General features: G+C 41.8%; 1 protein-coding gene across 2 annotated transcripts in view; it reads right to left on the reverse strand.

Annotated features, from left to right (window-relative positions):
* Positions 1–22188, reverse strand: part of LOC117400553 (protein spire homolog 1) — a 267989-nt gene that overhangs the window by 119945 nt on the left and 125856 nt on the right. For both annotated transcript variants that reach the window (XM_034000695.2, XM_034000694.2), the window contains exon 4: positions 17073–17198. In XM_034000695.2, the coding sequence (XP_033856586.2) occupies positions 17073–17198 (126 nt within the window). The remainder of the gene's footprint in view (positions 1–17072; positions 17199–22188) is intronic.

Below are 22188 nucleotides of genomic sequence, written 5' to 3' on the forward strand. Positions count from 1 at the left end.
AACTCCTAATTAAATCCATTTTGATTCCATGTTGTAACACAATAAAATGTGGAAAAGTCCAAGGAGGGGTGAATACTTTTGAAAGCCACTGTATAAAGCCACCAGGGAGGCCTCAGGTCTCCCAGTTTTCATCGCGTGGCCCACAAACTTTTGGTCTGGGCACACGAGAACCTCCTCTCACTGCAGGCAGGACACCTGCCCGGTGTGACAAACTAGGTGGCGGACTTCTTCTCAAGGGGAGTTCCCAGCACCTCAGAGTGGAGGCTTCACTCCAAGGTGGTAAGCCTCATTTAAGAGAGAAGAGATAGATCTCTTTGCCTCCCAGGAATCGACCCACTGTCCCCTTTGGTTCTCCATAACAGGAGGTGGGGACCCGCTGGCAATAGATGCCTTGGCACACTAGTGGCCGAGGCAACTGTTATATGCCTTCCCACCTCTCGCCATGGTCCTTCTGTGTCTGGAGAAAATCAGGCAGGACCAGGCCAATGTGCTCTTAGTAGTCCCTTATTGGCCCAGGAATGTTTTTCAGCCCTGATGCAGCTCCTGAGCGGCCAGCTGTGCAGACTGCCCAAGTGCCACGACTGAGTGGCCAGCTGTGCAGACTGCCAAAATGCCATGACGTGCTTAGTCAAGCGAGGCATCCCGACCCATCGAGCCTGCAGGTCTTGGTCTGGCCCCTGAACCGTTGCATTTCAGCCGTCTGAGTCTGTCCAACAGGGTTATTGACCTTGCAAAATGCCAGAGCAGCGTCTATGTGTTTGCTGTATGGGTACAAGTGGGACGTCTTTCCCACGTGGTGCCTGCCTCTGGGGTTCGACCCCACGATCTGTCCCATGGCAGTTATAATGCAATTTTTGCAGGACCTGTTTGACGTGGGGAATCCCCTTCAATATTAAAAGGTCTATCTGCCAGCTATTTCAGCTTGCCAAAATTAAGCTCACTTCCTGGCAGTGCAATTTTTTAAATGAGCTTGGCGGCTTTGGCCGCCTATGAAGGATAATGTTACTCTCTGGAGGCTTAACGTCATGCTTGAAGGCTCCATTTGAGCCCTTGCATTCAGCTGAGCTGAAATTCTTATCACTTAAAGCGATTTTCTTGCTTGCAGTCACCTCCGCAAGCGGGTGAGTGAGATGCAGGCATTCTCAATTGCGTAAACCTGCTTAATTTTTGTAGAAGCCAGGGGAAAGGTTATGCTCTGTACCAATCCTGCTTTTTTGCCAAAGACTATCACAGAATTGTCTGTGGATTTGGAGGCCTCCCGTCCACCTCCTTTCCAGTCTGACAGAGAGAGGCAGCTCCATAAGCTCTGTCCTGTGCAGGCACTGGCGTATTATGTTGACAGGACTGAAAGTTGGAGGCAGTCCAAACAACTTTTTGTATACTATGGGGCTAAGTCCTATGGTCAAGCCCTGTCTAAGCAGAGGCTATCCAAATGGATAACAGACACAGCCAGAACTGCCTATGAGCGAGCCAACTTGCCCCTCCAGAATAGCTCACTGCCCATTCCACCTGGGGTATGGCAACTTTGTGGGTTTTATTCCAGGGTGCATCTGAGCGTGTGGAGAAGTACAGTCGTGGACATGTACAACGCAATTAGAAGCAGTTGAAAGCAGGTTGACAGCTGCAGAAGTTAAACTAAACTTCCAAAAAATGGTCTTCAAGCCAGTAATTTGTGACAACTGCATGATGTGGGAAATCCGAGAAAACCCAACAGAGCTCAACCAAGTTTGTGTAAAGTGCTGCACGATCCAGGACTTGCTTCAGCGATTAAGCCTGCTAGAAAAGGAGCTGGAGGAAATGAGACAGCAAAAGGAGCTTGAGGAGCTGACACACCCACAATTCATGGAAGTCTGCACCCCTAGCAGACTGAAAGCCACCAGGGAGATGGAAGAGAGTCGAAACAGCTGGGTTCAGATAGGAAGAAGCAGGGAAAAAAAGAAACTTCGTCAAACACAACCACCAGAAATCCAGACATCCAACACATTTGAGTCACTTCAACATTTAGATGACCAAAACAAACATCAAGAGAACGAAAGAAACAACATCCAAGACCCTATAGTCAGTGCTGGCCAGACAGCAAAAAGAAGAGAGGTCATGATTGTTGGGGACTCCATATTGAGAAACACAGCAAGTTAAGTTCGCAGTTTGGACCCCCTTACTACAACAGTGTGCTGCCTTCCAGGAGCCTCAGTCATGCACATCACTGAGAACGTGGACAGGATCCTAGAACGAACAGGAGACAACCCGGTAGTAGTCGTCCACATCGGTACAAACAACATTGGAAGAGACAGACCAAGATCCCTGCAAAACAAATTCTGAGAGCTAGGAAGGAAATCAAAAGACAAGACCAAAACTGTGGTATTTTCTGGGATACTGCCGGCGCCTTGCAAAGGACCATGGAAATACAAAATCAAAATGCATGGCTAAAATCGTGGTGCACACAGGAAGGCTTCACCTTTCTTGAACATTGGAGCACATTCTACAACAAGGACTATCTATATAGGTGGGATGGACTGCACTTAAACAGAAAGGGAACCAATCTACTCAGAGAAAGGATCCTTCAGGAGGTCCAGAAGCATTTAAACTAGAAAGGAAGAAAACAAAAAAACAAAGGGGAGACCACATCAAAACAAGGGCAACAACTTAGGTAAGACAACTATTAAATGTATTTTAATGCTTAATGCTAGAAGTCTCAGAAACAAAATGTTAGAACTTGAAGCTACTGCACTAACAAGTAACTACGATGTGATAGGTGTTACAGAAACTTGGTTGTCTGAGAGTGATGGAGACGAATATAATATTAGTGGGTACACACTGTATAGGAAAGTCAGGCAGTACAGAAGAGGCGGAGGGGTAGCGCTATACATAAGAAATAGTCTTGAAGCCCAGGTGTTAAATCAGGACAAAGACAACAATGCAGAATCAATATGGATCAGAATAATGGACACAAATTCAAAAGGCATAATAATAGGAGCATGCTATAGACCGCCAAATGAGCAAAATAATCTGTTATACAATGACATTTGAAATGCGTGTAGAAAAGGAGAAGCCATACTAATGGGGGATTTCAACTTTCCCCATATAAAATGGGAAAACCCGATGGGGGGCACGACGGACGAAATTGAAATGGTGGAAATGACAAATGACTGCTTCCTAACGCAATTTGTCAAGGCACCGACTAGAGGCATGCCTTGATTTAGTCTTTTCAAAGAATGAAGACAGAATAACTAAAACAGAGGTCAGAGAGCCATTGGCAAACTCAGACCACAACATGGTCTAATTTGAAATATTTTTTAAAACCCCAAAAGTAATGACTAAAGCTAAGGTTTACAATTTTAGAAAAGCAAACTACGAAGGTATGAAACAGAGACTAGTAGAAGTAGATTGGAGTAAAATAGAGAAAACATCCACAGAAAAAGGGTGGCTGTTTTTAAAAATGTAGTACTAGAGGCACAAAACAATTACATCCCAAAAGTAGACAAATCTAAATCTAAAACAAAATGGCCAAAAGGGTTTAATAGATCAATTAAAAAAAATATTCAGCGAAAAAAGGCACTTTACAGAGCGTTTAAAAGGGACCAAAAACAAAGCACACAGAAAGAGTACTTGGAACTGCAAACACAAGTCAAAAAGGAAGTTAGAAAGGCCAAGAAAGATAGAAATCAATATTGCTAAGGGGGCTAAAACCAATTCCAAAATGTTTTTCCAATATCATAACAGCAAGAGAACATTCAAAGAGGAGGTTAAATGTCTAAGAGACACAAATGGCAAAATCATAGATGAAGAAAAAAAAATTGCAAATATATTAAATGATTACTTTTCACAGGTTTTTACAAAGGAGGACACGGACAACATGCCCCACATGTCGACCTGTTCCTATCCAATTTTAAATAACTTTAGCATAACAGAGGCAGAAGTGTTAAAGGGACTAGGAGCTCTTAAAATAAACAAATCCCCAGGGCTGGATGAGATCCTCCCAATAGTACTCAAAGAAATGAAAGACGCTATTTACAAACCGCTAATCAAGATCATGCAACAGTCTCTTGACACAGGGGTTGTACCAACAGACTGGAAAATAGCAAACGTAATACCAATCCACAAAAAGGGAGACAAAACCGAACCAGGTAACTACAGACCAATAAGCCTGACTTTTATTATATGTAAACTTATGGAAACTATAATAAGATCCAAAATGGAAAATTACCTATATGGTAACAATATCCTGGGAGACAGCCAGCATGGTTTTAGGAAAGGGAGATCATGTCTAACTAACCTACTTGACTTTTTTGAGGATGCAACATTGAAAATGGATAACTGCAAAGCATACGACATGGTTTATTTAGATTTCCAGAAAGCTTTTGACAAAGTCCCGCATAAAAGATTAATTCTGAAACTGAACGCAGTAGGGATTCAAGGAAATGCATGCACATGGATTAGGGAGTGGTTAACAGGTAGAAAACAAAAAGTACTGATTAGAGGAGAAACCTCGAAATGGAGTGAGGTAACCAGTGGTGTACCACAGGGATCAGTATTAGGTCCTCTGCTATTCCTAATCTACATTAATGATTTAGACTCTTATATAGTAAGCAAACTCGTTAAATTTGCAGACGACACAAAAATAAGAGGAGTGGCAGACACTGTTGAAGCAGCAAAGGTCATTCAAAATTATCTAGACAGCATTCAAAATTGGGCAGACACATGGCAAATGAAATTTAATAGAGAAAAGTGTAAAGTATTGCATGCGGGCAATAAAAATGTGCATTATAAATATCATATGGGAGATAGTGAAATTGAAGAAGGGAACTATGAAAAAGACCTAGGAGTTTATGTTGACTCAGAAATGTCTTCTAGACAATGTGGGGAAGCTATAAAAAAGGCTAACAAGATGCTTGGATATATTGTGAGAAGTGTTGAATTTAAATCAAGGGAAGTAATGTTAAAACTCTACAATGCATTAGTAAGACCTCACCTAGAATATTGTGTTCAGTTCTGGTCACCTCGTTACAAAAAGGATATTGCTGCTCTAGAAAGAGTGCAAAGAAGAGGGACCAGAATTATCCCGGGTTTAACCCTTTGCAGTCCATTTATTAACTGCGCGTCAGGCACGCCAGGTCTAATTAATTTTCACACGCGCAGTTAATTTTATACACACTGTTTAAAAGTATTTTTTTTCACAGTCAAACGGGTTTAAATGGCCCTGCATATCAACAAAGCACTCACTAGGCATCTCCAGCCCCGCCCCACCCTTTCGTTTGCTATAGCGTTCACCTATGTAAGAAATAAATAATAATAATAATAATAATAATAATAATAATAGTCGTACATACCGATCGATCATCTCCAGTATTTTTTTCACAGTAAAACAGGTTTAAAAGGCACTGCATATCAACAGGACACTCAGTACTCCAGCCCTGCCCCACCCCTTGATCGCTGTATTTTTCACATACCTCTTCATAGTAGTGCATACCGATAAATCATCTCCTGATCACTTGTTTTATCACCAAACTCCTCAGTGATCCAAGTCATTATTTTATTACTATAACATCTGAAAAAAGCTCTGCAAATGTCCATGATAGTCTCTGTGCGCTGACGCACTCAACCAGCTTGTTTACTATGAACGCCCCGTTATCTGATACCTGATACCATGTATGACTATTCATGAGATACGCCTTTTTTTTTTTCAACTTGTCTCGGCTCCTGTCGCTCCTACTCGGCAATTGAATGGTTTTCTCTGCTTTTTCCGGAGAAAAAATGACTAAACACCTGTTTATTGCGTTGCTATAATGATGTCGGACCCAGTCCGACAAAGGACCTTTGAGGAATAATTGCAATGTCGGACCCAGTCCGACAATGGACCGCAAAGGGTTAAAAGGCATGTCGTATGCAGACAGGCTAAAAGAATTGAATCTATTCAGTCTTGAACAAAGAAGACTACGCGGCGATCTGATTCAAACATTCAAAATCCTAAAAGGTATAGACAATGTCAACCCGGGGGACTTCTTTGACTTGAAAAAAGAAAAAAGGACCAGGGGTCATAAATGGAGATTAGATAAAGGGGCTTTCAGAACAGAAAATAGGAGGCACTTTTTTACACAGAGAATTGTGAGGGTCTGGAACCAACTCCCCAGTAACGTTGTTGAAGCTGACACCCTGGGATCCTTCAAGAAGCTGCTTGATAAGATTCTGGGATCAATAAGCTACTAACAACCAAACGAGCAAGATGGGCTGAATGGCCTCCTCTCATTTGTAAACTTTCTTATGTTCTTATGTTCTTAAGACTTAATTTTTTGCAGGTATCAGGCTTTTAAGACTGTCACCCACACCTGTGGTCGCTTTGACAGACTCAATTAGAGTAGAAACTGACCCAAGACTGTCACCGCTACTGGAAGCAGGCTGATCTTTGGGATACAAATTGAACATTTGTGAAACTGCAACAAATATTGTAATGACTGTAATGTATTTTAAAATAATATAAAGTCAGCAGAAATATTAAACAAATTGTTAAAACATACTATTCAGAAAAAAAAAATGTTATAATGTACTCTGTATTAGTCTATGAGAATATTATAGGATTCCATATTCCTGTTTATTCTAGTATAACAGTAGAACAATATTATTAGTGAATGTATAAGGTCAGGCCGACCTGCTGAAAGTTTCAAACCTCCCTTAACAGGCAAAAGCATCTTTTTTAATTAGAAAAAATGAAGACTGTGAGATTTTAAAAACAAGAAACTTGATTTAATAACTTTAGTAACTGCATGAAGATGTTAATCTGTATTAGTAAATGCATGAAGATGTTAGTCTGTATCAAAGTCCTAAATTTTAATATTCAGGGCTGATTTGCTACTAAGCAGGTGCCTAATTAAAAATTAACCTCTTGCCTTCTGTGTATATCAATGGAGTAAAATAAAATTACAATTTATAAAAGAGACTGCTATATTGAAGAATCTGAATTATAAAATCATTTGACATTAAACTGTTATACAAATAAAATTATTATTGTTGAAAGAACATATTACAGTTAAAAATGAGAGAAGTTCAGTACAAACTGACACTGTAAGAATATTTTAATTGTACTGTGTTTTAAAGAAAATACAACCAGTAGAAATACTATTGTAGAAAATTATGAGCAGAATAACAATTTGAATTAAGAAAACTGAACGAGTGTTAATGTTAGTAAAGAAAAGCTTACCTGTATGCCTTTGTTATTAGAGTGCACATACACTCTTGGAAGCCAGTCAGACCCAAAAATAGGGCCTCCCCTTTCTTTAAATTAATAAGCACTATCGCGCACGGAAGCCTGTGTTAACCTTGGCAGAAGCAGGCATCTGGTTTAATTAACTTGTAGATTATAACAAAAAGAAAAAAGTAACCCCTTCTAGATTGAACAAAAAGCACAGAGGTTTTAAAAAGTATTTTGATCTAATAAGCAACAGAATGAAATAAACTCTCTGAAGAGAAATTATGTTTGAAGTAAATAAACAATATTTTAACTAACAAGTGTTTTTGCCTGTTTGGGACTTTAGTGTAATAAAAATAGTAATAACAACAGAGGTCTTAATAATGCTGCTATATTTCTCAATATTAACAAGCCTACAGTTTAATGGATTCACAGTCATGTTTCTTATTTAGAAAAGAAGCTTGATCTGAAAGTGGTGTTTAAGCTAAACACAGGTATTCTAGAATAATTCAAACAGAATAGAAGTGTAAATGTTTTATTATAGCAGAGGAAGTGGTATGTTTGAATATAGACAATAAAATGTAAACTGGATTTAATAACTTTAGTACTGTGGACCTACTGAAGGAAAATAACTAATTTTGTGACCTATTCTTTACCTGCTCATAGCACGGCTGTGCTGGGCATGAAAAAATAGGTTTTGGCAGTTGAAGCGAGACTTGTTGGTAATCAGTAGTTGAATCCATGGCCTTTCTATAATGAGCGATATTTTAAAAAAAAATAACTAATGAAATACCTTTTGGTAACAGAATAAGAAAGTATATGGTGTAATGTCCGTTCTCTTCATTATATTATAGAAATGAATGAAAACTTGGTAGCTGAAGCAAGCATTTCATTTAAATTAGAAGAGTTGTCTACAGTATAAGCTCTTATCAGGAAGGTAGCAACTTTAATTGGGATGATGTTTTTGAGCCAAAAATACGGAGGCTTTTGTATTACAAAAGAAAAAGCAACTGTTGAACAGAGTTACATTTAAAACTAAAAAGGCCACAGTGTTTATTTAAGTTTTACTGCAGTAATAAACAAAGGTATTTATTTACAGGGAAACTGCAGAGTTTAAAACGTGAAAGAAATTAAAAGTTTGTCTCAGACACACAGTATAATTCTGGAAGGGCATTAGAACTTCAAAAAGATAAGGCTTAGTCTTTGGCACCTCAAAGCAGGATTCGGTGTTGAATGTTAACCCTTAGCGGTCCATTTATTCAGCGCATCTCAGGCGCGTCAGGTCCAATTTATTTTCACACGAGCAGTTTATTTTAGACGCGCTGTTAAAAAGTATTTTTTTCACAGTAAAACAGGTTTAAAAGGCACTGCATATCAACAGGACACTCAGTACTCCAGCCCTGCCCCACCCCTTGATCGCTGTATTTTTCACATACCTCTTCATAGTAGTGCATACCGATAAATCATCTCCTGATCACTCGTTTTATCACCAAACTCCTCAATAATGCGATCCAAGTCATTATTTTTATTACTATAACATCTCAAAAAAGCTCTGCAAATGTCTGTGATATTCTTTGAGCGCTGGATGCAGAAGCAGCTATCTTGTTTGTTTATGTCCATGTTATCTATGTGGTGCCGGAGCTATCTGTATTCATGAGATACTGCCCTTTTTTCGGCTTTTTCCAGAGAAAAAACGACTAGATACCTGTTTTTTACGTCTTTTTGATGATGTCAGACCAGGTCCGACATAGGACCGCAAAGGGTTAAAAGCAGGATTTACCAACCTTGAAGAAAGATAGGAGTATGTACCTCATTATATTAAGAAAATAATGAGGGCTTAGTTATAAAAATTAAGCTTTTTTATTGTCAGAAAAGATACTGGTCTGAGGCTCTTGCTTTAGAGTATCATATTTATTAAAAAACTAGCCTTGCAGGCAAACAGGGTGTCTCAAACCTGCTTGCTCAGGGTATTTTCAGAAACAGAGAGAGGTCAGGCATAGTCCAAGCATGGTACAGTTAATATGAGACTATTATATTTAACATGTTCACTATAGCCTGAATTTAAACGAAAATAACTGGACTGACCAGTGTATGCTTAGTGGTTTTATTCACAGAGTTTGTCCAATATTTTGTTGACACACATTTGTAGAGCTGGTGTTACATAATAAAAACAACTCTCTAATATATATATATATATATATATATATATATATATATATATATATATATATATATATATATATATATATATATTGTAACACATCAGGGAGGGGGTTAGTGTCCTCCCTGAGGAAAACATGTGCGAATGCACATTTTGTTTAATTGTTTAATTATCACCCGCACTGAAATGTATTGTAAATTAATGTCAGGTGCGGGTATTTAAGACGTGCAGCCTGTCTACACGGGGCTGCTGAGTAGAAGGAAGCAGATGAGGTGCTCTGCTTCCGAGCAGTCAAGTGTAAGTGTGGTGTGAAACCTGTGTGTTTTGGTTTTTATGACAGGTAAACGGCTTAGCCGTCCTGCGAGCTAGTCAGGGACCTGCACGAAACGTTTAGTTAGTGCTCAAAACGGAGCTAGGTGTTTTGTTTCGTTTTGTTTAATTTTTGTGTGTTTATTAAAAAAATAGCGCGTAAGCGCTTAAACTCCATTTCCTGTGTGCTGGGTCATACTTTTAAAGGGGCAACGAACGACCCAGAGAAAAAAAAATGGAAAGCATTGAAGAGTTGATCGCAAGGATCAACCGGAACACCGCTGCTCAGTTAGAACAGACTGAGAGATGGGAGAGAGAGCTGGGGTTGGCCCCGTTGGAAGCAAGGGAGCGGGAGCCAACAGAGCTGGAGCTGCTGCTCCAAAAATGGGAGCAGGCATGGGAGGCACCGCTGTCTGCAGTCCCGGCGAGAGAAGCCCCGCGGTCTCCTGCACCAGAGGACATGGTGCTGTGTCCTGAGCGGGAGGAGTCCTTCCCGGAGCCAGAGGAAGGACAGCCGAGGGAGCAAGAGGTACCGCCGCCGGCTACAGACAAGGGGGAGGAGGTGAGGAGCCCACCTCCACCACAACCCCGACCACCACCCCTGCGATCCGGTCCGGCGCTGCTGCAGGTGATCCCGTGCCCCTTGCTCCTGGACACCCTGCCGGTCTGCCTGGACCTCCCTGCGCTTGGCCTGGAGCCCAGGAGTCTGCACCATCGGCCACAGTTCTGCCCCTGGTTCCCTACTCCGCTCTCCCCAAGCACCCAGACGTCGCTGGGCTGCTGCCAGACGTCGCTAGTGCTCCCCCTGTTCGCTGCTAAGCTTCCCCTGGGTGATCGGACATCGCTGCGCCGGTCCCCAGGTGAAGACCTCTGCCCGCTGCTGCAGCCGCCTGTTCCCCGGCCGTCGCTTCGGTCGCCCCTGTCAGCCCGGTGGGGTCCCATGTCGCCGGTTCAAGGTCCCTTCCTGGACGCGCCGGAGGAACCGACCCACCCTCAAGCTCGCCCGTGCAAGAGGGCGAAAATTGACATTTGTGGACTCGAGGGTGGGTGGTTGTGTTTCAGGGGAGGGGGTGGCCTTGGAATGGCCGGTCAGTGTTACACACTTGAGGGGAAGGATGTGTAACACATCAGGGAGGGGGTTAGTGTCCTCCCTGAGGAAAACATGTGCGAATGCACATTTTGTTTAATTGTTTAATTATCACCCGCACTGAAATGTATTGTAAATTAATGTCAGGTGCGGGTATTTAAGACGTGCAGCCTGTCTACACGGGGCTGCTGAGTAGAAGGAAGCAGATGAGGTGCTCTGCTTCCGAGCAGTCAAGTGTAAGTGTGGTGTGAAACCTGTGTGTTTTGGTTTTTATGACAGGTAAACGGCTTAGCCGTCCTGCGAGCTAGTCAGGGACCTGCACGAAACGTTTAGTTAGTGCTCAAAACGGAGCTAGGTGTTTTGTTTCGTTTTGTTTAATTTTTGTGTGTTTATTAAAAAAATAGCGCGTAAGCGCTTAAACTCCATTTCCTGTGTGCTGGGTCATACTTTTAAAGGGGCAACGAACGACCGTGAGTGCCGGCTCGTTACAATATATATATACAGTGGTCGAAATGGAAATTTAAAAGTCCCGGTATGAAACCCTGTTGCTGTAGTCCTGCAGACCATGTTAACCGTTTCACCTCTGAGAAAGAATAACGTTTTTCATTTTATATTTTAATTTAGTTTAAGTGTAAAAAAAATCTACATAAAGAAATACCTTTTTATTCAATATTTTATTCATATTAATATGTTAAATTGCGCTTACCTTAAATCATCCCAGCAGGTCCCAGACAGATTTCTTGCCTGCCGTGACAGTTGATTTGTTTTTCTCAGTCTGCTTTGAGCGACAAGCGGTGAAGTCTGCATGACGCCGGCCCTTTCCAAGCCAAGATCGAACATAGCTTTCCGGTTTGAAATGTTCAAGTGGGGGACCAACAGTTTTTTAAAAAATCAGCTTGGATGTATTTTCCAGTGACAACGAGTTTCTGATATTGGTTAGAATGTCATTCATTGCGCTGAACGACCGCTCACATTCTGCAGTGGATATTATTAGCGTCTTTAACACATCCAGTAACTGTTTGAGTCTCTCAGGTACTTTGTCGTCCTCATCTGACATGTCACTGACATATTCTCGAAATCCACTTACTGCTCCCTGGGCTTGAGAAATCCTAAAGAAAGCACAAAGGTGTCTGATTGACTCATCCCCGAAACAAATATCTGGATCGCGTGGCCACTTAGATTTATCAAACACTTCCATGTGTTTCAAGAGGTCTTGATACTTTGTTTTATCTTCATCTTGTTTGGACTGACCAAATGCGCGATGTGAGGAGCGAGTTGTGAGCATTTGCTGTTCCATTTTGATTGAAAGACAGTTGTAAAATCGAGTGTGGTCAATGGCTGTCATTCTCCCTTTTTGTAAAGCTACTCCTTTGAACTCTCCACTCCGAACTGCTTGCTGAGAAATTAAAAAGTGTTCTCCAGGACGTTTCGACACTGATTCAAAAACCAGACACTTTTCTTCAATTAACTTGTGAGCACGCATCAGTGTAGTAGATCGCTTCTGTAGCTCCAAAGAAAGCTAATTCCACTAATGCATCAAAAAGTAAACCCATGTTCAAGACAAATGACATGTCATTGAGACGATCTTTGAGCCCTTTGTATGTCGCCCGTTGTTTGGAATCTCAGCTAGTGTCTTTCAACGCATTTTCAAAATGCTGTACTAAAGCTGCATAATTTTGCCATACAGCACGTACTGATCTAGTGCTAGAGGATACCCAGCGTGTTCCTAGTATGCGTCTAACAGTATTTAATTGTATACTCAGTGCTCTGGCACATTCTTGAAGTTCTGCTTGTTTTTTTGGTGAAGATGAGTACAAACTGTATAGTTTGTCAAAGAATGATTTCATCTCATTTGTTGCACTTACTTCTTCCACGACATCTGAAACTGCTAATTCGAGCCGGTGGTTACTGCAGTGCCACACTATGATATCAGGAAACATTTCTTGCAATAAGGTGGCTACACCCAATTTTCGTCCCAACATATTAGAGGCTCCATCCGTTGCAAAAGAAACAAAATTCCATGAAAGAAACTCTTGAGTAAATCCATTATTATACAAAGCTTGTAGAAATGTATCTAGGATTGTACTGGCAGTAGTATCAGCCAATTGGACTAAGACAAAAAACATGCTACTAGCCTCGTCGGATTTTGGAAAAACAACTTTCATGCAAATGACTAAGGATGCTTTTTTGCTTACTGTAGTTGATTTGTCAATCATGAAGCCAATTTTCAGATCCTCGCTGATAACTGATTCAACTAACTTTCTTCTCATAGATTTTGCGATGTGATCCGTGATGTCGGCGCAAGAATGATCAGACTGCAGTACTCGTCCAACATCTAACCCGTTTTCTGATTGTAAATTTAGAAGCACTGGCAAATCAGTAAACGGTCTGTTTAGTTTCGCTAGTGTGTATTCTGTGCGAAATACACGGCATGTATTTTCCTGATATGCAGACTCTTGACGGGCAGTTGCTATTTCAATTTGTTCCTTTTTAGCTGCCTCACATATCTCTAAGCTTCTTTTGTGCGCTATGTTGGTTTTGTGGTCAAATATCTTTTTCCTTACAGACTGACGTTTCTTTTCGTCTGTGTCACTGAAGCAAGACACTCTGCACTCTATCCACTCTCTAGACAGTTTTAGGCCTTGTGATTTTAAAGGGCCCAATGTACCCGCAGATTTGCATGCTCGGCAGCCAATGTCACCTTTTCCCACTACTAACCACTCATGTTCTTTTATTTTCTCCAACCACTGTTCCTTCTTCCGGTAACTAGGAAAATAGCCACTGCAAGAATCACTTACATGAGTGAGTGTCGCTATGTCATCACTTGTTCCCTCCCTCGAAGATGGTTCACATTGCCCAAGTTCATTTGTTTTTAATTCTGTTCCTGATTTTACATGATCTTCGTCATCCACAGAAGCAGGAACCTTGCATGTATCTATCATTAATTTTGGACGTTTAATAAGAAATCGATCCTTTACTTTATTTCTTTTACTGATCTATCACACTTGCAAACTCAATCTGTACCGTTTTTTTTCAAGGCATGTACGTGTATGCACAGGAAGAAAGGGCGGGTTGTGGATGAGGCGCCGTTGCCATGGAAACACAGCACTGCAATAGGAAGTGCCACACCATAACTACTAGAACCTTTCTCATTTGTTTTACAACAAATTTTTATTTTTTTATTTTTAATTTTTATTATTATTATATAATTTGTCAACGTGCATTGGTATTTTTTGAGAAGTGCCGGTATGGCATACCGTTGTATACCGGCCCATTTCGACCACTGTATATATATATATATATGCCTTGCAAAAGTATTCAGACCCTCTCACATTTTGTTGCTTTAAAGCTTGCAGTCATGACACTTTGAAATAGGAATGTGTTATTGTGGAGGAGTGTCCCGCTCCTATGTATTATTATTTGTATTTTTGTTTGCGGCGCGGGTAAAAGCGCCGCGTCTTTTATTATTATATTTAAAAACCCTGTGAGGATGCATGGCTGATCAGCTACTGATTATTTAACTAGCTGACAGTCATGCATCCTTACCAAACGCGTGCAGACTCTGGCCGAGGGATAATAAGATAATTAACAACTAGTTAATCCCTCGGCCAGGGTATATAAACCTGCAGCTCTCTGCACTCGGGGTGGAGTGTAGAGAGGAGAGTACGGGGGAGCGGAGAGAAAGAACAACATTTAAAAACAATTGCTAAAACGTGCTGGATTATCCAGCACGACACTTACTTGTTTGTTTGTTTATTCGTTTGGCCCTCGTGCCCTTTTGTTTTGTGTTTTGTTAAAATCATTTGTTTGTTTATTAAATACGCTGAATGCAATTGCATTCAGCTTCATCCGCCCATCCACTGTTGTTTGGTTTCTGTACTTCCTGGTCCGTGACGTCATCACGCTTCACCACTGCGAGCCAGCCTGCCACATATGGTGTCCTGCGTGGGACAAACAATGCCTCCAACAGCCGGACCAGGAAAGGAAAGGACGTTTTTTTTTGTTCTTTTTCAAATAGTGTTTTTTTGTGTTTGAAAAAAAAGAAAAAAAAAATGGATAAAGTTGATGCATACATGAAGAGGTGGCATGAGCATCAGGGGGAGTTAAAGGAAGGAGGGGCTACGTGGTGCCTCGCCTGCCTGGAGTATGGGCACCTCCCTGAGGTGTGCCCATATGAGACCCCCTCTTTGTGCAGGCCTTTGATCGAGGTGAGGTGGAGACTGCGGAGGAGTGGATCCACCTGAAGGCCATACCATCGCCGCAGGTGGATCAGGAAACCTGCCTCTCCTGCCTCAAAGGGGAGGAGTGGTGCTTTGCCGTCGGCAAGGTCAGGCACAAACCACCCAACCAACCCCCTCCATGGCAGGAAGTGGAACTGCTGGTCCCGAAGAAGGGAAGGAGGGGCGGTGCCAAGAAGGCAAAGAAACAGGCTACAGCGCCCGGAAGGGGGGAGCCCGAGCACCCAGAAGGGGGGAGCACGACCATCCATCGCCCAGAGGGGGGGAGCCCGTGCATCCATCGCCCAGAGGGGGGGAGCCCGTGCATCCATCGCCCAGAGGGAGGGAGCCCGTGCATCCATCGCCCAGAGGGGGGGAGCCCGTGCATCCAGCGCCCAGAGGGGGGGAGCCCGTGCATCCAGCGCCCAGAGGAGAGGAGCCATTGCTGCCGTCTCCAACGCCAGAGGGTGAGGAGCCCTCGCCACTGTCTCCAGCACCAGGAGCAGAGCAGCAGCAGCGGCCTCTGCCTCCGCCACCTCCACCGCCAGGAGCAGAGCAGCAGGAGCTGCCTCTGCCACCACCAGGAGCAGAGCAGCGGGAGCTGCCTCTGTCTCCACCACCGCCAGGAGCAGAGCAGCGGGAGCTGCCTCTGTCTCCACCACCGCCAAGAGCAGAGCAGCAGGAGCTGCCTCTGACTCCACCACCGCCAGGAGCAGAGCAGCGGGAGCTGCCTCTGTCTCCACCACCGCCAAGAGCAGAGCAGCAGGAGCTGCCTCTGACTCCACCACCACCAGGAGCAGAGCAGCAGGAGCTGCTTCTGTCTCCACCACTGCAAGGAGCAGAGCAGCAGGAGCTGCCTCTGCCTCCGCCACCTCCACCAGCAGAGGGTGAATACCTGCTGGTTCCGCCTCAACCGCCGTGGGAGGACTGCTTGCCCCTCCCACCTCCACCAGCAGAGGGTGAATACCTGCTGGTTCCATCTCCACCTCCACCAGCAGGTATTCACCTGGTCTGGTGGAGAGCATGCCAAGACGCATGAAAGCTGTGCTTGAAAATCAGGGTTATTCCACCAAATATTGATTTCTGAACTCTTCCTAAGTTAAAACATTAGTATTGTGTTGTTTAAAAATGAATATGAACTTATTTTCTTTGCATTATTCGAGGTCTGACAACACTGCATCTTTTTTGTTATTTTGACCAGTCATTTTCTGCAAATAAATGCTCTAAATGACAATATTTTTATTTGGAATTTGGGAGAAATGTTGTCAGTAGTTTATAGAATAAAACAAAAATGTTCATTTTACCCAAACACATACCTATAAATAGTAAAACCAGAGAAACTGATAATTTTCTCCAGAGCTGTATATATACAGTATATAGCTCATATTCCATTAAGTGACATATTGGATATTTTAGGATTTAGCGGTGGGTGCTTCAGCGGTTTGCATATCTAGCCTAAGAGCTGAGTATGTGATAACCATACCTGTATTATTGTGTTGAAGTATTAATGCTATTAAACCTCTGTCCTCCTTAAACGTCTCCCCTGAGTTTAAGAGTGTGCTCAGAGCAATAAAGAAGTATGAGCAAAATCTGACAAATTGTTTTCCCAAAATGATAGGGCCAACTCTTCCTGCTGCCTCATTGATACCAGGATTAAATAAATAAGTTCTATAAATCTTACCAAATTCTTTCATTTTTTTAGTCTGGTCCTGTTTCACAGTGATAAAACAGCCACCATATAGTAACTAATATATAACAAAAACTATTAAAATAAATAAATAAAAAATCCCATTGGACACTCACTCATTAGGCACTCTGCTGCATTCCCTTAAATGGGATGTAGGATGATAAAGGATTTTTAAGCTAGGCCAGGAATATCATAATCCACAAACTTTGGCATCAAGTTTGTGGTGCGAAATGTCATTATGGTGCTGAGCCTACGTCATATGTTTTGTTGCAATCCCAGGTGTCTAAGGAATGTATTTTGTACTGTTCCAATCATTCACAATTCAGAATGCTGTACTGTATTTCCAAAACTACATATTATAGTCAACCTCCCATCAAAAATATCAATCAAAATGATTACCTAAAAAATAAGTATCAGCAAGTTCCTCTTACCTCTTTGGTGCTCTTGATTTTCTCCAGGAAAGTTCCTAGATCCCTGGTTTCGGCATAAAGGGCTCGGCATACAGCCTGGTAGTGATCGGGGGCGTCTGAGGGGCTTGGCAGGTGTGCAGCACATAGCTGTCAGGGGAAAAGTAAGAGAGGGCAAAATTAATGATTGATCTTCCACATCATTTCTTTACACAGGAAAATCACTGCTAAGGATTCCAGTAATCCTCCCCACCATACAACCCCCCAATTAGCAAATGCTCAGTTAGACTGTAAAATGGTGGTTACTCACATAACCTAGGTTCTCCAAAGGGAACCAACCTTTATCACAAATGGGAACACCCTTGTTACCACAACCTTTCAAAGAATTATTATACCAAAGCTCTTCCGGGCCCACCCAGAATTAGTCCATCAAATGATCACCAGACAGCTCTCTCACAAGCTGGAGGTGATAACCAGCCAAGATTGCACTATAATTGTGGACCTTGACACTTAATGCTCCAGCGGCATTAAGCCTTCTTGCCAGTGGATTTGGTCATCCTGCATGGCTTGATGGTGCAAGCGGGGTCCTTGGTCGCAATGTTAGGCAGTGAGAGCCTCAAGCAGCTTGACGAGAACAAGACACGACAGACCCTTCTCTGAGAGGAGGCAAACGAGCCAACCTCCACATATTGAATGTAGGCTGGGATAAGGAGCGGGTATGCACAGGGTGGCTTGGAGGGCAGGTGCGGAGAAAAGAATCTCGCTCTGCTGCTCCTGAAGGGAGATATTGTGTGTGTGGCACACCCTCCCTACCAGCTCTTTAAACTCAGCAGGAGGGTATTGGATGGGCTATTCCTCTGGGAGCCCGGGCTCCTGCCCTGTCTCCGATGACACTTGCCAGCAGAATCTCTAATAGTGTCGCCACTAAGGTGACGTGCTCCTCGGGAGGTCATCTTGAGGAAGACTCAAGCCGAAGGGGCGGAGTGCAGCTGCACCAGGGACCTGACCACTGCTTCTTGTCTCTAATCTCCTTTCTCTTCTGTGGGAGTGTCGTCCATGCGTCCTTACCCCTCCCAGTTTGCATAAAATGGATACAGAATGTAAAAAAATATCTGTATCGTATGGTACAACAATGTGCAGATTAAAATAATGAAAAGGTTAATTTATACTAGACAACACTTAAAGAGCCTATGACATGGGATTTGACTTTTACCAAAATCATAAAAATTAATATTAACAGGTCTCACTTGAACATATAATCACACTCATTTTACCAAATTATGTTAAATCATGCTACAATTAATCAAATAATGCCCGGAAATACATAGAGGGTGATCTCCATTTCCTGGTTTGGAGCCAGGAGACTGTGATGTCACAGAGTGAGATACCTGCAGGCTCCTTGCATCTTCCATTATGTCTGACAGCAACAGTGAATGTGAGAGCAGCCTAATTTTATCAGTTTTAGACACCTCTTATGAATGTGAATCATGTAGTGATGGATCTGGCGTAGAGAGAGAAAACAGTGATTGTCTCCCTGTGACAGAGAGCGCATGAATCCTAGACAACAATCTCCCTCCCGATTTGTGAGAGCGCTGTATAACAGGAACAGAGTGCCTCGTATTGGATGGTCCGGCAGTTCATTCCAAGGTCAGTCAGAAGCCAGCCATCCAGGAAGGGGCCGGAGTCACAATACCTGAAGTCATCGCCCAAATGCGGTATGCAATGTGTCAGTCATTGATTGGAGGAGACGTGACTGAACTAGCTATCGCAGGGGCGTGACTAAGGGTATAATTGTGAATGTGACGATTTAATCTGTTCCTTTGATGTGGTTATGATAAAGACCAAGAAAGGAAATGGACTGTGAAAAGAGTATCGTGAGTGTTAAGTGTTTTGTATGTTTGTCTGTGTTTGTCATTGTCAGACGGCTAACACGGACCGGGAGCTGTCACTACAGGCCAGCATCAAGCCTGGATTACAATTCACTACTGTCACTATACTTGCCTTGCACCGCACCTGCACAAAGAGAACTCACTATCAGGAGAAGTGACCGTGTCTGTGTTGTGGTTTGTTCTTTGTATTATTATTTCGGGACTGAACCCCATGGCAATACACATCGTTGTGTAGAGTCTATTATTTAACTGGTTGCAAACTGGGAAAACAGAAAATAAAGAACTGTTTTGAACCGTGAACTTTGTCTCTGTCATTGTTGGAGCACCTGCATCACCTGTGCACCTGTGCACTGCAAACCACTCGATCACACTCCCATATCAATTCGAGTCATATGCCTCCATATCAGAAGGGTCAAACTCAGAGAGAGACTTCCGACATACCAACGCGGACGGACCAGAGGGACAGCAGATATCTGCGGAGAATCAGCGTCTTCGCAACACGGAATGGTTAATAAAAACCCTTACGTTTAACATAGATTGATACTAAAAATATTTCATATTACCCATAATTGTATCGTTATGTCAGTCCTTTAGTTAAGAATATTGATACATGAATTATTGATACTAGCAGAATAACCAAACACTGTGGACTGCTACTGGCACGTATTTAACATATCTCTCTCTATATACATATGTTCAGTATATTAAGGCTGTGCACATTTTCGGTTTTTATGAATTTTACCCCTAATCATAATGCAGAGATGTCAACGGCTATGATTTGGCCGTAGCAGCTACTAATTTGAAGGTTCTGATACGGCGCTATGTTGAAGGTGTATAATAATACTACAATTTTTTATGAATAAATAAAGGATGGATACTCCCTGAACATTTATGAAACATTATTTTAATATCATGTGTTTTTTAAATGAATTAATATAAAAACATAAGAAGAATATAAGAAAGTTTACAAACGAGAGGCGGCCATTCGGCCCATCTGGCTCGTTTGGTTGTTAGTAGCTTATTGATCCCAGAATCTCATCAAGCAGCTTCTTGAAGGATACCATGGTGTCAGCTACAACAACATTACTGGGGAGTTGGTTCCAGATTCCCACAAGAAGTGCCTTCTATTTTGTGTTCTGAATGCCCCTTTATTTAATCTCCATTTGTGACCCCTGGTCCTTGTTTCTTTTTTCAGGTCTAAAAAGTCTGTTGGGTCGACACTGTCAATACCTTTTAGAATTTGGAATGCTTAAATCAGATCGCCGCGTTGTCTTCTTTGTTCAAGACTGAAAAAATTCAATTATTTTAGCCTGTCTGCATATGACATGCCTTTTAAACCCAGAATAATTCTGGTCGCTCTTCTTTGTACTCTTCTAGAACAGCAATATCCTTTTTGTAGAGAGGTGACCAGAAATTAACACAATATTCTAGAAGAGGTCTGACTAATGCATTGTAAACTTTTAACAATCTCCCTTGATTTAAATTCAACACCGTTCACTATATATCCTAGCATCTTGTTGGCCTTTTTTATAGCTTCCCCACATTGTCTAGATGAAGACATTTCTGAGTCAACATAAACTCCTAGGTTTTTTTCATAGATTCCTTCTTCAATTTCAATATCTCCCATATGATATTTATAATGCACATTTTTATTGCCTGCGTGCAGTACCTTATACTTTTCTCTATTAAATGTCATTTGCCATGTGTCTGCCCAGTTCTGAATGCTGTCTAGATCATTTTGAATGACCTTTGCTTCTGCAACAGTGTTTGCCACTCCTACTATTTTTGTGTCATCTGCAAATTTAACAAGTTTGCTTACTATACCAGAATCTAAATCATTAATGTAGATTAGGAATAGCAGAGGACCTAATACTGATCTCTGTGGTACATCACTGGTTAACTCGTCCACTTTGAGGTTTCTCCTTTAATCAGTACTTTCTGTTTTCTACATATTAACCACTCCCTAATCCATGTGCATGCATTCCCTTGGATCCCTACTGCATTCAGTTTGAGAATTAATCTTTTATGCAGGACTTTGTCAAAAGCTTTCTGGAAGTCTAAATAAACCATGTTGTATGCTTTGCAATTATCCATTGTCGATGTTGCATCCTCAAAAAAATCAAACAGGCTAGTTAGACATGATCTCCCTTTCCTAAAACTCTGCTGACGGTCTCCCAGGATACTGTTACCATAGTGATTTTCCATTTTAGATCTTATTATAGTTTCCATAAGTTTACATATAATAAAAGTCAGGCTTATTGGTCTGTAGTTACCTGGTTCGGTTTTGTCTCCCTTTTTGTGGATCGGTATTACGTTTGCAATTTTCCAGTCGGTACAACCCCTGTGTCAAGAGACTGTTGCATGATCTTGGTTAGCGGTTTGTAAATAACTTCTTTCATTTCTTTGAATACTATTGGGAGGATTTCATCCGGCCCAGGGGATTTGTTTATTTTAAGAGCTCCTAGTCCCTTTAACACTTCTGCCTCTGTTATGCTAAAGTTATTTAAAACTGGACCGACATGTGGGGCATGTTGTCTGTATCCTCCTTTGTAAAAACATGTGAAAAGTAATCAATTAATATGTTTGCTATTTTTCTCTCTTCGTCTATGATTTTGCCATTTGTATCTCTTAGTCATTTGACCTCCTCTTTGAATGTTCTCTTGCTGTTATAATATTGGAAAACCTTTTTGGAATTGATTTTAGCCCCCTAGCAATGTTAATTTCTCTCTCTCTTGGCCTTTCTAACTTCCTTTTTCAGTTGTGTTTGCAGTTCCAAGTACTCTTTCTGTGTACTTTGTTCTTGGTTCCATTTAAACTCTCTGTAAAGTGCCTGTTTTACCTGAATATTTGTTTTTTTAATTGATCTATTAAACCATTTTGGCCATTTTGTTTTAGATTGTGATTTGTCTACTTTTGGGATGTAATTGTTTTGTGCCTCTAGTACTACATTTAAAAAAAAAAAAACAGCCATCCTTTTTCTGTGGATGTTTTCTCTATTTTACTCCAGTCTACTTCTGTTAGTCTCTGTTTCATTCCTTCATAATTTGCCTTCCTAAAATTGTAAACCTTAGCTTTAGTCATTACTTTTAGGGTTTTAAAAAGCACTTTAAATTAGACCATATTGTGATCTGAGTTTGACAATGGTTCTCTGACCTCTGTTTTAGTTATTCTGTCTTCGTTATTTGAAAAGACTAAATCAAGGCATGCCTTACCTCTAGTCGGTGTCTTTACAAATTGCGTTAGGAAGCAGT

This window comes from Acipenser ruthenus, chromosome 4 (assembly GCF_902713425.1).
Source record: "Acipenser ruthenus chromosome 4, fAciRut3.2 maternal haplotype, whole genome shotgun sequence".
Taxonomy (NCBI): domain Eukaryota; kingdom Metazoa; phylum Chordata; class Actinopteri; order Acipenseriformes; family Acipenseridae; genus Acipenser; species Acipenser ruthenus.